General features: G+C 31.5%; 2 protein-coding genes across 2 annotated transcripts; both read right to left on the bottom strand.

Moving 5' to 3' along the window:
* Positions 1-2,035: 2,035 nt before the first annotated feature.
* Positions 2,036-13,299, bottom strand: LOC135954418 (uncharacterized). The gene is made up of 5 exons (XM_065504587.1): positions 12,241-13,299; positions 10,869-10,970; positions 9,807-10,105; positions 9,303-9,695; positions 2,036-2,470 (listed from the first exon to the last, which is right to left on the bottom strand). The coding sequence occupies exons 1-5, from the start codon at positions 13,154-13,156 to the stop codon at positions 2,219-2,221; spliced, it is 1,962 nt and encodes a 653-aa protein (XP_065360659.1). The 5' UTR covers positions 13,157-13,299; the 3' UTR covers positions 2,036-2,218.
* Positions 13,300-13,524: 225 nt separating this feature from the next.
* LOC135954885 (thyroid transcription factor 1-associated protein 26) lies at positions 13,525-14,233 on the bottom strand. Its single transcript, XM_065505129.1, has 2 exons — positions 13,909-14,233; positions 13,525-13,857 (listed from the first exon to the last, which is right to left on the bottom strand). Exons 1-2 carry the CDS (start codon positions 14,161-14,163, stop codon positions 13,621-13,623), a joined length of 492 nt encoding a protein of 163 aa, XP_065361201.1. The 5' UTR covers positions 14,164-14,233; the 3' UTR covers positions 13,525-13,620.
* Positions 14,234-15,050: the final 817 nt, after the last annotated feature.

The following is a 15,050-nucleotide window of genomic DNA, read 5'->3' as shown; positions in this document are numbered from 1 at the left end:
CAAAATAATTAGAAACATATTGGGCCACCTAAAATCGGTTACTATATATTTATATCGAATACGCGATTTGAGAATTTTTGCCCTAAAGTTTAATTTTCCATAAAAAATATGTGTTTTTTGAATGGACCTGGTCCCCTCGGTAACAACAATTTTTAAATTTTTTTTTTTCATTTAAAATATTTTATGAAAACTTAGCTTTCAGAAAGTATAAATTCCTTATACAATCTCTTAGAAATTTTTTGCGATAACTTAAAACGAAAAAAGTTATTTTTTGATTTTCGGAAGTGGGCCTTATATGGGGGCTATGGCCAATTATGGACCGATCACCATGAAATTAGGTCGTGTGATTTATTCCTATATGAAAGTTTACTATGTTGAATTTTGTGAGTATACCAACATTTTTAAGCGATTTTTGCACGTTAAAGTGATTTTCGGAAGCGGGGGTATATGGGAGCTATGACTAATTATGGACCGATCGTAAAAAAATTTGGTGACATGAATTTTGTGTATATAAAACTTATTTGCAGCGCAATTTGTGGAGAGACATTTATAAATTAAACATTTATGACCGATAAAGTCCAATTTCGGAAGGAATTTGTATGGGGGCTAGGTGCAATAAGTTTCAATAGGCTTGGTCCTTGGCCGAAAAAAATAATATGTACCAAATTTGATCGAAATATCTTCAAAATTGCGTCCTGTACTTTGCGCACAAGGTTTACATGGACAGTCAGCTAACCAGACGGACGGACGGACGGACATCGTTTAATCGACTCAGAAAGTGATTCTAAGTCGATTGGTATACTTTAAGGTGGGTGTTAGACTATTATGCGTTTGTGCAGATGTACCCTACACTCCACTATGGTGGTGTAGGTTATAAAAATTAGAAAATGTCGCTTACGATAATTTGGCGCTAAGGGCTCGATATGTAAGTGATCACAGATGGTATTTATTCCATTTGACCTCTATTTATCGACTTGCAGTCACGTTTATGTTTCAATTAATTTCCATAGTCGTATATATAAAGAGTGATTCATTTAGAGATAAAAAATCGATTTTTTATTTGTATCATTTGACCTTTGCTAATTTCCCTTTTTAAACCAGTCAACCTCTGGATTTTTTGGAGTTATGTGTAGCCAAACATCCCCAAGATTTGTAAGTAGAGTTTTTCACGGAAATTCTCGGGACAGAAAATCACGGGAATTCCGCAAAATTTTCAATCCCGAAATCCCGGGAAATTGTGGCCCGGAAATAAGGCTCCAAAACAAATGCAGAAGATTCATACAGCAAAAAAGATTCAACCCAAATAGACCAATAACAAGTTCATTATTCAAATTATTCCAAAAATTCGTGAATGTTCAGAGCTGTCACAGAATTCCATTCCGATTGAAAATTGAATTGTTTAAGTATTTTGATTTTTTTACAAAGAGTAAAACGAAAATGTTTGGAATAAAACCACCATCCGTGAAATTGAATTTTGTTTAATATTATTGGGTTTTCTTCAAGTTTTAATTAACATCTTTACTTAATTTTTGATTAATAAGCACAAAAAAAAATTATTTATTTTTATGCGAATTATCAGAATTAATTGGAATCTAACGAAGGTAGAACAAAATCTAATGGAAATTGAAGCCATTCCGATAAAAATGACAAATGACCAAAATTATAAATCGAGTCAGTTTATCTCTTTATATTAAATATTTATTGGATTTTTTATTTGTATCAAATTAAATTTTAAAACTAAAAACAGGTTTTAGATTTTTAACGAAGTCTACATTCATAAAATTGATCCCGAGAAATTTCAAAATGAATCCCGATTTCCCGGGAAATGAATAAACTCTATTTGTAAGCCAACTTTACTCGAGTAATTTAAAATAATCCTCTGAATGAATAACCCTTTACATACTTCTATAAATATATTTATATAAAAGCTGCCATAATTATATTCACAACTCCCATTTAGTTTTAAGTAATTGAATATTCAATCATCATGAAATTTAATATCGAATTAGAAAAATTCATTTAATTGACAGCTACATTTCAATTTGTTGTTCGGGCATCCCAAAACACACACGATTTTATTTCTTCAATATTAAAATACACCTCTTCAAAACTATATCGATGATTTACAAAATAAAAATAAAAAAATAATGTTTAGTTAACTTAAAAAAAATAATTTCGTACATTCACACTCCTTCAACATTGTCCAAATTATATGCAACTACTTATTTTTCTTCTTTCCCTTTCCACCCTTGCCCTTCTTCGCCTTGCAGATATCCGCTAGAGCGGCATCCAATTCATTTTCATCGATTTGTGTCTCCGTGGTTACATGCTGTTTGGCCATCGTCACTGGCAATTTGGGTGTTTTCAATTCAATTTCAATATTATTCTTTTTACGTTCACTTTTTTGTTTGCTACCCAATTTCACTAGGAATACATCACTATCGGTTTCTTCGCAGGTTTTGTAGCAAACCTGAAATAAGATGGAAAAGAAGAAAAAAAAACGTTGAACGTTGCCACAAGAAAATTGGATTTCTGGAATATTTATGGATACACCATAATAGTGAATGTAAGACAAAAACAAGTAAAAGAGTTATATTCAGCTGTGTCGAATCTTATATACCCTTCACCAAAGTTACTTTAATATAAAAATCGAAAATATTTTTTGGTAAAAAATAAAAAATATTTTATTAATGAAAAAAAAATATTTTGGTGAAAAAAACTCGGATTAAAAAACATTTTTCCCGATTTTGACCCATTGTAGGTCCATATTACTATGGCGTTATATACGTCGTTGGAGAGGTCATTGAAATATATATTATTAGATATCCATATGACTTAATAATCCAGATATAGATCAAAAATAGTTCAAAAATCGGGTTAGTCGTGGTTTTTTACTTATATCTCAGCCATTTGTGGGACGATTTTCTTAACCGAACTGGGTCTATAGTGGATATACTGATGTATGAATCATGTATGCCAGTTCTTTGGGGGCTTCGGAAAATTGATTTCAACATACAGATGGACAGACGGGCATGGCTATATCGACTCCGCTATCTATAACGATTCAGAAAATATATACTTTATGGGGTCGTAAATGAAAAATGTAGAAATTACAAACGGAATGACAAACTTATCTACCCTTGCATGTGATCCCCATCTTACAGCACATGTCGTTTTATCCAAGTGGCTGGCTGGCAGGCGGCATATACTGCAACTGTTTAAATTTGCGGCTAATAAATGTGGTGGAGAAGTGTTCCTTTTTAACTCACATTCACAACCCCAACATTTCTTTTTTTTATTTTTATGACAACTCTGGCAGACAGAACAATTAATATTTTCCCAATATCTTTTCCATAACAAAATATTTAAATTTTTCTTTAATATTTAGTATTTGGTTCCCTTCCCCCTCTAGTTAATGGCGAAATGTAGGCCATTCACTTATTTATTTAACAGGGGCTTTAAACATTTTCCGTTTAAAAAATGATCACGCATTTTATCTGCCATCTGCTCCAATATAAATCTTAAAATTCTGATAAATTGCTCATAATTGCAGTATGAGATGTGGGAAGAAATATTATAAAATCTTAAAATAATTGAGTTAAATGTGAGTGTCTTTTTATCAATATATATTGGCAAGACATAAATGTAAAACATAAATATATTTTACATGTAGCAACGCTACATTACATGAAATTTGTTAAGAAGCACTTTTTAAATGAAGATATAAATTGACACTAACTACACTAGTTTGTTAATTTCAAATGTCTGGAATTTTGTATCCCGATCTTGTATTTTTCGCATAAACCATGTCAGCGTATGAGTAATATTAATCAATCGAAATAAATTGCGTGTAATTGCAGTTTGCAGTTAAACACATTCAAGACAGCAGGCTACCAACTTCAATCTGTCAAAAATAAAATACACACATTTATATGAAGACGATTATTTTGACGACAGCATTGCTACACGGCCACACGACTACTCATGCCGATGTAGCCGAATTAGGCTAATTTCTATTTTTGTCAACTACAAAACAGAAATAGTGTTGCTAATATAATAAAACATGTAAATCAAAGTAGTGCTTAAAAAAATACATTTTTTTACTTAATAAGAGAAGTTTCTGATAACCATATTGAAATAAATTAATAACAGGTATATAATTAATTATAACCATATATATATTTTTACTCAAAATAATTGTTTAAATCTTAATTACTTTGGAATTTTGTGCTGTTATTTTTTTATTAAAGTTTCATTATTTTGTTAGTTTTTTGACCAGTGTATGAGGGCCCCTTTACAACCCAGCACTTAAGCAAGTATTCAATGTATCCCTTATATACAGTAATTGTCACTAATGTCTGATCACTTGGCTGATTCTATATTAATTTATATTTTGGGTCATTTGACTCGTATGTCTTCTTTGTATTGCATAGAAAAGTCAATTGGTTACTTTATACACCCCATGTAATCCAGTGTGAAGACAATTGCCATAGTAATCTAGAGTGTAGTCACATTTAACGTTTATTTTGTATGTACTGCGCTTTTTTGTAAGTAATTCGTACAAAATAGTTTAATACAATTTTTGTTGATATAATTCTCATACAGTTTATTTTCTTTTTGCTTAAGTATACTGACATCCTACGTTACCTAGCGTGAAGTCAATTGTCACTTTAGTGTCTCTAAAGGTAGGGTCACACATGACAAATATTTGACGAAAAAGACGTAACCACTAAATAAAATATATTTGAATTCTTTTATTTATTCCAAAAACTTATTTTACTTTGGATGATTCAAAACAAACAATTTAGTTTTATTGTAAGAGTAAACACGTCAAACAAATTTGTGCTAAAAAAAAGTGGTTACGCTTTTTTGAGCAAATATTTGCCATGTGTGACCCTACTTTAAATACCTAAGGTGTTGTAATTTTAAACATTTGTTTTGTATTGCACTTTAGAAAGTATTTATTTTACCCACCAGAAGTAATCTATTGCAGAGTTGTCGTAGCAAGGATTGTTTACAAACAATTGGTTATTGGTAGGGACGGATTTTCATGCATTTATTATTGAATAATAGGCGCCTAAAACATGCGTCAAAAAATCAAAATATGACCTAAAAATTTAAAAAATATGAATTTATATTTTTGTGCAGAAACATAAAATAATTAACTAGAGATTGCGCAATGTCCAAAAAAAAAACACAGCAGTGTTCCCAGCAGTTAAGACTATTTAAATTATACCAGGAAAAAAAATTATAATTGTTGTTCTGAGAAAACGATGGATATTTTAATTATAATATCTTGGTATGAATACTTGTTTAATGCCTACTAACCTTCATTTTCATATCGTAATAGCCCAGCAGTTAAGCAAGTAGTAAATATAAACCTTATAGATTGCCACTAATGTCTGATCACTTGGCTGACTCCAATTTATATATTTTGGGAAATTTGTGTGTTCTATTTGTAACACAGAGAGAAGTCAACAACAATCTAGAGTAAAGACACTTTAAACGTTAATTGCGAAGTGCATTTGTCTCTAAAGGTAGGGTCACACATGGCAAATATTTGCTCAAAAAAGCGTAACCACTTTTTTTAGCACAAATTTGTTTGACGTGTTTACTCTTACAAGTGTTTTGTAAGATCAAACAGCATCAAATAAAATAAAACTATTTTTTTTGTTTTGAATCAACCTAAGTAAAATAAGTTTTTCAAATAAAATAAGTTCGTAAAAATTTTGTCATGTGTGACCCTACCTTAAGTTATCCAAAACGATCAATTGACCATAAGCTTAGGACAGGCACGTGTTAAAATAACTAGATACGTATTATTAATAAAATATGCAAAAATATGCACTAACAAATCGATGCCATTTTATAGCAAAATGAGCGATTTGGATGGATAATTTGTCTACATTGCATTTGGACGTTCGAGAAAAAACATGCATTTGCATATAAATCCGCCCCCTAGTTATTAGACTGTTAAATGACTATTAGAGGTCAAATAGCACCCGTACATATTAAAATAATTAGTTCTGTAGCTGATCAAGTAACCAGTTATGTAGCTAGTATGGTAACTCACTCTCTGTAACCGATATGTGAATACAATGTGTTAACTACTTTCGACCAGCTATTTTTATATTATTTTAATAAATGTTTGTAAGCGGAAACGAGATTATTTAAACCCAACACATTTAGCTGAGTCACATCGAAGATCCTTCTTGAAAGTTTTCAAAACTGTTCGCAATAGTAAGCGTAAGGACTAGTAAGGGCTCTGAATACATGTCTACATGTGTTCATCTATAGAAGATGATTTTCGATTAAATTTAAGTCATAGTTAAATTTAATTTTGTATGTAAATTTTTGTTAAATTCTCATTGAGATGCCATTAAAAAACAAGTATATATCTAAATATGTCAAACTTAAAATTGTTCAACATTTCTACAGCTTTTAATTCGAAGTTATATTTTATATGAGTTTTGGAAAAGAAGTTTAGTTTGGTAGTTGCATACATATGTACATATATGTATAGAACTACATCTCTTCGATTTGTAAACCCATCTCGACTGTATATACATCATTGGAAAGTGCGTTGAAATATTTTGCAAATACCTATCTTTATCACATTAAAATTTTAAATCTTGAGAAATTCAATTATTATTATTATTTCTAAATAATAAACTCACCTGAAATACAATATACCTACATACATTTATTTTTTTATTATTTATGTATTATTACATTATATAAAAATTAAATGCCCGAACCGATTACCGCTTTATTTACACTAGCTAAAGAATTAACAATGTTTTTGTTTCTCTTCATTTACTAAATTAATGTCACTTTTTCTCTTGCTATGTTTTTATTTACATATTTAGATTTTGCTCTTATTTTCTCATTCATGTTTTTTCTATATACAAAAAAACAATAACAAACAACAACACATTTGAATGCACAACATCACGCAAAATCATGTGTAAAGGGCTTTAGTTTAGAAAAACAACAACTAAACACATCTTATAATTTTGCTTTTTTCACGGATTTATTTTAATAAAAACTTTATTTTAATGCAATGCTTTCTTATAATTTTAATAGCTATTTTATTTAATTACACTAAGCTATTTTATTTAACACTTACACTATAATTGTATAATTTTCTATTAATGACGGACAACACAAAGTATAACGACGAATTTAAAACGAACGATTTTAGAGGAGACCGTGTAAGAACTGAAATGTTTGGCTAACCGAGCAGAGTTGCCAGTTCAAATGAAATTCTATTTGATAGGAGGATTTCATTAACAGGATATTAATTTAATGGTGGAAAGCTATAGGGTAGAGTTGAACTGATGTATAATTATGTGTATATAATTTCAATTCCAATTTTAACATTCATAAGAGGATAAGGTTTATTCTCCATATTAAAATTTTGAATTGATAACAGATTTATAAAACAAATGTTGTTTCCATTTCAAAAGTTTAATTACAAGTAGTTTTTGTATTTCATTTACCCATAGATGTTTAAAGCTACGTTTCCGCATACACCGTAATCGGCACCGAAAAAAAGTTCGTTTCAGAAATCGGCAACGAAAATTGGGAACGAAACGACCCCAACCTGTCATTTGGGGCCTGAACGAAAACAACTTCAAGTAGGTTGTTTTCGGTGCTGTAGGAACGAAATTATTTTAATTATTTTTTATTTCAAATTTAAAGAAAATCAAAATGAATAAAAAAATTTATTTTCTTTATTGGAAGAGTATTAAATAATAGATTTTGTCAAAAATAATTAAATTATATTTAATTTCCAAATGACAAATCAAAAAAAAATTCGTTTCTGTTTAATGCCGCAACGCACCCAACTGAAACGAGACGGTGACGAACACCAACGTTTTTCAGTTTCAGTTTTCGTTATCGGCGCCGATTACGGTGTATGCGGAAACCCAGCTTTACTGGGGGTTAGTGTGATAATATAAATTGTATGTATGTTGTATTTATTTAAAGTTACAAGAAAAGTATTAGTATAAATAATGCTTATCAACCTCCTAGTTACCCCAACCATCAGATTCTGATACGGGGTCCTCTTCTCTGATACATACTTATGAACTTCAGATGCTATCGCAATGATATCCGCGCGATTGTCTACTGCCGTTAATGGCTACTCAGCGTGAAAAATATGCAGTAAAGAAGCCATCCAAAATCCCTAATTTTTCAGACACAAGGACTTCTAGCCACATTGCAAAATCATTTAAATTTTACAATTGCGAGCCAAGTCCTTGCATACTCGCTGCTGGTAGGACTACTTAGGAAGGGAAAATAAATATGACTCAAACCAGCAATTTATTGTTGTACAATACGTACAGATACAACAAAGTTCTAAACGAACACGACCTGGAATCTCGGATAGTGAGAAGCTACTTTCCAAATAAAAAAGTTCCGCCCTTGTACAATTAGAAGTTGGTGCAGTTCCCGCATCTGCCGTGAACGAATTGTTGTTGGTTCAGACCATTGCCCTGAATGGACTCAGGTCCACTGAATTGTGTACAATTGTTTTATGATTAATACGGAATATTAATTACCTGCCAATGACCTAGACACAAATAATTCAAATTTGTTTTCAAATCCTTCAGAAAAGAACTCTCGACAACAGCAAAACTGTTACAACAACACTAAAGACATTATACACTTCGAAATATTTGATGTTTTTATAGGCTATTCAGTAGTTCTGTCACTGCCTATGTGTATATTTACCCATGATGCCCGTTAAATAGTGATCTCATTTAACTTCAGAATTTCTTAATTGTGTTCAACGATCAGTTATCAGTTAGAGAAGGTTGACTTCTCAACGAAAACATTTTTTACCCCTTTAAGCTATCTATACATAATTGCCCAATTCACAATTGTATGTCGTTATTTTTTTATTTTTTGTTTTTGTTTCGAAAAATTAGTTTGAAAAATATTTATGACATACAACGCTACAACACTACGACATCAATTGTGAATTGGACAATTGAGTGTTTTAAATTTGTTGTATTTAAGTAAATTTCGATGACTATATTCAAAATAAACATGTTAAAAGGATTAATTTTCAGGAAACACATGGACATAACACAATTTGTATATACGAGTGCACATATTTCAAACAAAATTTAAATTTTCACAAAAAATTTGAATTGCTCAATTTACAAAAACTAATGATTACAAAACAGTTCATTGCATAAATTTATGTATATTAGAATCTATTCAGAAATTATCAATATGAATGGTAAATTAAAATTTAACCCCAAAATTTTAAAAAGTAAATTATCACTTACCTCTATACCCTTTTTACGTGTATCCACATCCAGACCCTTCATAATATTTCGAATATCCTGACGATCAACCTGAACACAGCAATTTTTCTCATCCTTCGGATGTTTCGGCTGGCAAACGTCACTTTCATTACGACTATATCTTGAACGATGACTACGATAATTGTCAATTTTATTGGTTTGATTGTCACAGTGCGATTTGATTTTCGAATAGGGGACATGATATTTTTCCGTATAGCAATTATCATTACCGGAATATTTAATGTTGGCCCGAATTTTCGGCAAATCTGGATGATTTACAATATGACCACCGGTTCGACGTTTAATATGATTACGTGCGAAATTACTGCATTGAAGAATGTTCGAAAGACTGCAATCGGAGTTACGGGTATTCTCCTGAGGAATAATAAGCAGAAATATTTTTGAATCGTTATCATAAAAGACTTTATTCATAAATAAACTATAGTTTTTAATAGTTTAGTTCAAAATTCAAAATGTTTAAGTTACCTTTCCACTATATTTATTACATTCACTAGCATTGACATCATTAAACTCCTCAGTGCCATCACAAATATTCTCCACTTGATGGGTATCTTTGAGCAATCGTATAACCAAGCCACTGCCATTCAAGCAGGCCTCAAATTCGTCATAAGCCTCCGGTCCGGGATCGGGCTGGCGTGGTGTCTGAAAACAGGGCTGCATACATTGACCGCAAGGTGAGCAGGGATCTTTAACACAATCATCACATGTTTCAGCCGAGCAAGGCTCACATTTGAAAGGATCAATGGGTGGACAAGAATCTTCAACTAGAAAATATTTAAAATTAAATTACATTTAACCAAGTGTTTGAATTTGAAAGATTAAAATGGAACATACCCTTTTTTTAATAAACTGTGTATGTTTCGGGACTTTTATTGGAGGTTTTATTTACTTTTTTTTTGCTTAAAAAATTGTGGGAGATTTCGTTTTTTATGTTTTATTTTCGAAATATGTAGTTTCAAATTTAAAATTTACTGGCCACTGTACTTTTTCAATAAATAGCGCAATTTTCGTAAAGCTTTTGCTTTGGCTACAAAAGGAAATTTTTAATTTTTAATAGATTGCATTTAAATTTAAATAGAATCGCACCCATTTGTAGTGTGTATGGACTAGGGTATCGAAATTATTCGATTTTTGGATTGTTCGAATAAAACGAATAAGAGATTTTACTTCAATTATACGCGTTTTTTAAAATAATTGACTGAGTACTTTTTCAACTTTTTGCATATAACTAGGATTCTGTCCAAAATTTTATAAAATATTATTTTTCGAATGTGTGATTATAACGTATTATTTACTAAATTTTGGTATTATGATAAATTCAAAAATTAAACCAAATATGTTTATTCGTTTCATTCGATTATTCTGCATACAATTAGTCGATTAAATTGTTTGATTAATCGAACATTATTCGAATAGATACCCTAGTAGTTACATAGAAATGAGTAGGGTGCAAGAATTCTATTAAAATCACTTTAGTTATTTTAAAAGGGTACGATCCATAAATAGCGATTTTGTGATACAACTTACCAGCTTCGCATTCGTCCATGCAATCGTCACAGGAACAATTATTTGATTGTTCTGATGGTAGGCAGCAACTCAATTTTTGCCTATATTCCTTACATTTGGCAGCTGAAAAGATTAATAAAATAATGCAAACATTAATGTTCCTTTTATCTAGCAAACTCTTTCAAGAGTTCTCAGACATGAGGGGGTTTTCCAATGTGTGTCCAAACATTTTACAATTTCTTGTATAAGAAGAATTTTATATATGTACATAAACATGTAATTCTTGATTTTTTCAATTTTAGTTATCGAGGATCAGTCATACCTAATATTTGAATTTCTTTCAAAGCCGCGAATAAAATGCCTGTTATAAATCAAACTTATTTCCGCTATAAATCATCTTAATAAGAGTGTTCCGATCATATCGTTCCGAAATTTGGTGATGAAGCGTCATCCCCATTTAAAAATTTATTTTTGTTTTTTATACATGAGTCGCCCCTTAACAAATACACTTGAAGGTCCTGAGATTTATTGCGATACCTATAAATACATGTATAATTTATACACGGTTAAATAAAATCTCCACAATAATTTAGTCTATTTCGTGTTGCTTTCGTGTGAACCATCCGCTACTCCTGACGAATTGACGGAATCCAACATCTTACTATGTGCTCTTGCACATCGAGGCAGTATCAAAGACGTTGTGCCTATTCTTCCTCCCCATCATCCAAACAACTCCTGGAGTAGTTGTTACGTGGGCAAAACACATACGCATCCAGTAAATGTACATATAAGAAGTCCGTTCGTGTCCCTACCAAATAACAGAAAAGTCTTCCCTTGCCAAAGAAGGCTACAGCATTCTGGATATTCTACAAGTGGCAATCATAGACAAAATGTCTAGAGTTACCCGATGTTCAAGATCTTTAAAAAAAAATCCAAATTGAGATCGCGAAATCTGGATCTCTGTTCCCGTCTTAAATGTTCTGTCAAAATTCGATTAAAGAGCCTGTCTTGATGAGCCTTTAGACTGCACCACCACATCAAGGTTGTCATATCGAAAATTGCACAGAAAAGATTAATTTTATATAGTCCGCAATCCAAATAATGATTGCTGCATGTTTAAATTAAGAATTCAAATAAGAACTATTATGTCTAGAGAACATAGCTTTAAGATTTGGAATATAATAATTAAATAATTGGGAATCTAAATGATCACATTTATGAAGCTGCAATGGGCCAAAGTTGAGCAACTCAGTTTTGAAAAACTTTTTCAAATATAAACGGATTTTTAAAAAAGTTTCGTTTTTTAATACTTAAAACTCTTTTCATTATAAAAAAAAATTCACTTATGTAGATATTTTTGTCCAACGTTAACATTTATAATACTTCAACTTACATCTTTCACATTCATCCTCTACCACATCACATGGTATACCTTTGTCGGCATTGCACGCAAAGTAACGCTGACACACCGGCTTCTTAACTTCTTTTACACAGGGATCTCTTAATGGCATACAACCCGTATTAGTTTTATTTTGTTTGCTACCAGTAGGATTTTCATTTCCACATGCTCCGCTTATACCATTATCCATGCCACCAGCAAAGCGACTACAGGTTGTATCACAAGCACCTTTATCACCACTAGGTCTATTGGTAGGGCCACAATTGGGTGCTTTCTTTTCACAGCCAGCATTGCAGATGCGAGAGAATGTAAATGACGATACTATAGCCGGACCAATGGCTACCAAACGTATAAGCAAAACTACATTTCCCGTTTGGCAACCCTTCAAGTTAAACAAAGGCAATAGCTGCTTGGTTAATTCCGAAGTCGGACATAATTGTTCTCGCCGGCCTTCTTCATAAGAATCGCAATCATTGTCTACAATTTCAGGGGGTTTTTTCGATTCTTTAGGATTTGGCAAAGTCTTAACGTGCCTAGCGCTTACGTCTTGCCAATTAGGATTCTCAATATTAAAGTTTTCCATTACCTTATCGAAAACGCCTTTAATCGGCAGATCCGTGCAGCCAATTAAAAACTTGCACTGTTCAGTTTTCTTTTTGTAAATGTGTATGTGTAATTTATCATCTTCGCTTATGGGAGTTTCCAGCGAAAACAGACAACTCTTGCCACATTTCGGCATACAGGGATCAAGGCAATGACCAAATTCTCGATCACAGATCGATACAAATACGCTGTTACGAAAGGATACCTCACAACACGTGGGAAACTCTTCTGGTGCGCAATAGTTGGGTTTTGTTATTATCAAATCGTCGACTACAAATTCGAACATGAACAGAAAATTTTGCGTCATTTTATTTTTAGAATAAGCGAATTTTTATGACGTCTTGTTTGAAGTGAAATATTTAGCGGTTTTGGATTTAAAAATAATTTTAAATATGAATTAAAAAAATATTGTTAAATTTCTGAAGTGTAAAGAAAAATTTAAATATGAAAATTGTTTCAAAATTTGATTAAAAATGTAATGTTAACTAAAACTAGTTTTGGTTTGTGCAAAACTAGGGTGGCACCAAGAAATAACAATTTTTTCACTAGCTAAAATATTTTCCTTCCACCTTGAAAAAAGTGACCTTTTTGCTGGAGTTTTAACCGGATTTCACCAGCTTAGCAATTAATGTGTTAATTCCACTATTTTACAAAAAGACCTTAGAAACATCTGTATAGATTTTATGTTAATTAATAAAAACTTTTTATTGTTAATTAATTATGCTAATCCTAAATACCAATCATTGAATTTCTAAAAAATTAAAATATTATTTATCCATTCTTTTTCATTTCTTGTATCTGTTTCAATAGCAATTGCATACGATCCTTCATCAAGGGCTGGCCACGTTGTGTTCTTTTACTGATGGCTTTAGTTTTTTCCAAGCGTTTCTTTTTGTAAAGGCGAATCTTTTCTTCTTTTTCCTGCTGGGCTTTGGCACGTTCCTCTTCCACTTCCTTTTGCTTTTGGGTCCTTAGGGCCTGTCGTTCTTGGAACTTTTTCGCACGTTCCTAAAATATAAATTTTAATAAATTTTTCAACATTTCTATCAAAATACCTACATGTCTCTGAGCCTCTTTGGATTGTGCAAAAGCTGCTTTACCATGTGTTGGCTTTCTGTATGGTGTTCCACTGCCTCCACCTCTCCCACTCTGACCATCTTTGGAATTTACAAAAGCTGCTTTGCCATGTGCTGGCTTTTTGTATGGTGCTCCTCCGCCTCTACCACCACCTTTATTTTGGCTTTTAAATTTATTAAAATGAGGTTTGTTATATTGATTTGTTTTGCTACGGTTATCTTTATTTGCTTTATCCATTTTTGTGTAATTATTTATTAAATAATTTATAAATCTTTACAAACAGTATAAAATTCACGCTTTGTTTTGATAGTTCTTCTTATTTATTTCACAAAGTCTAATCACTCTGAATTGATGCCACACATTAAACGCAAATGTGGCAACTCATTTAAAAATGAACTGGGTAGCACTTAAAGTATGCATTTTTAGAGTTTTTATTCGATTTTTAAAAACGCTGCTATATTTTTGCCTAGGAATTTCAATTTCGTTATTTTCGGTGTTTCATATTAACCGAAGCCTATCCTATAATTTCGACAAATACAAGTTTTTTATGGCAATAACATAAAATTGTATGTATCCGATTTCAGTCAAAGCATATTTTAGATATGAATTGGACCCATAACTTGCCCTATGAAACAGCCCCACACCATAATATTGTCACTGCCAAACTTGACTATCTTATTTTACTTGGGGTCCACTCTTTAACGACGTTCTTACAAAATGTTCTCCCTTTACTGCCTCTTAAATTGTATTTGCCTTCATCCGAAAGAGAACAGTATTCCATATCTGTGTGCACCATTTTAAAAATTCTTTGGTATATTGTATACGAGCAGTACGGTTTTTATAAATATCCAAGAGGTTTTTCGCTCGGCGATAGCAACCAGTTTAAGAACTTCCTAGCATTGGTTTGCAATGCTTTGAAATATAACCACATTCTAATAATTATTTCTTTTTAAATTTAACAACGTTGATATTCAAACATTTTAATAGAAAACCAAATAAATTTGAATTTATCTTAGAAAGGTGAAAAGATTATGGTTTACAAAAAAGTTTCTATTGTATTGTCACTCACTAAATATTTATATTTGAAATACACAATATAACAAAAGTCATTTTGTAACATAAAA

Source organism: Calliphora vicina, chromosome 3, assembly GCF_958450345.1.
Source record: "Calliphora vicina chromosome 3, idCalVici1.1, whole genome shotgun sequence".
In the NCBI taxonomy this organism is placed as follows: domain Eukaryota; kingdom Metazoa; phylum Arthropoda; class Insecta; order Diptera; family Calliphoridae; genus Calliphora; species Calliphora vicina.
This window is presented reverse-complemented; position numbering and strand designations above follow the sequence as displayed.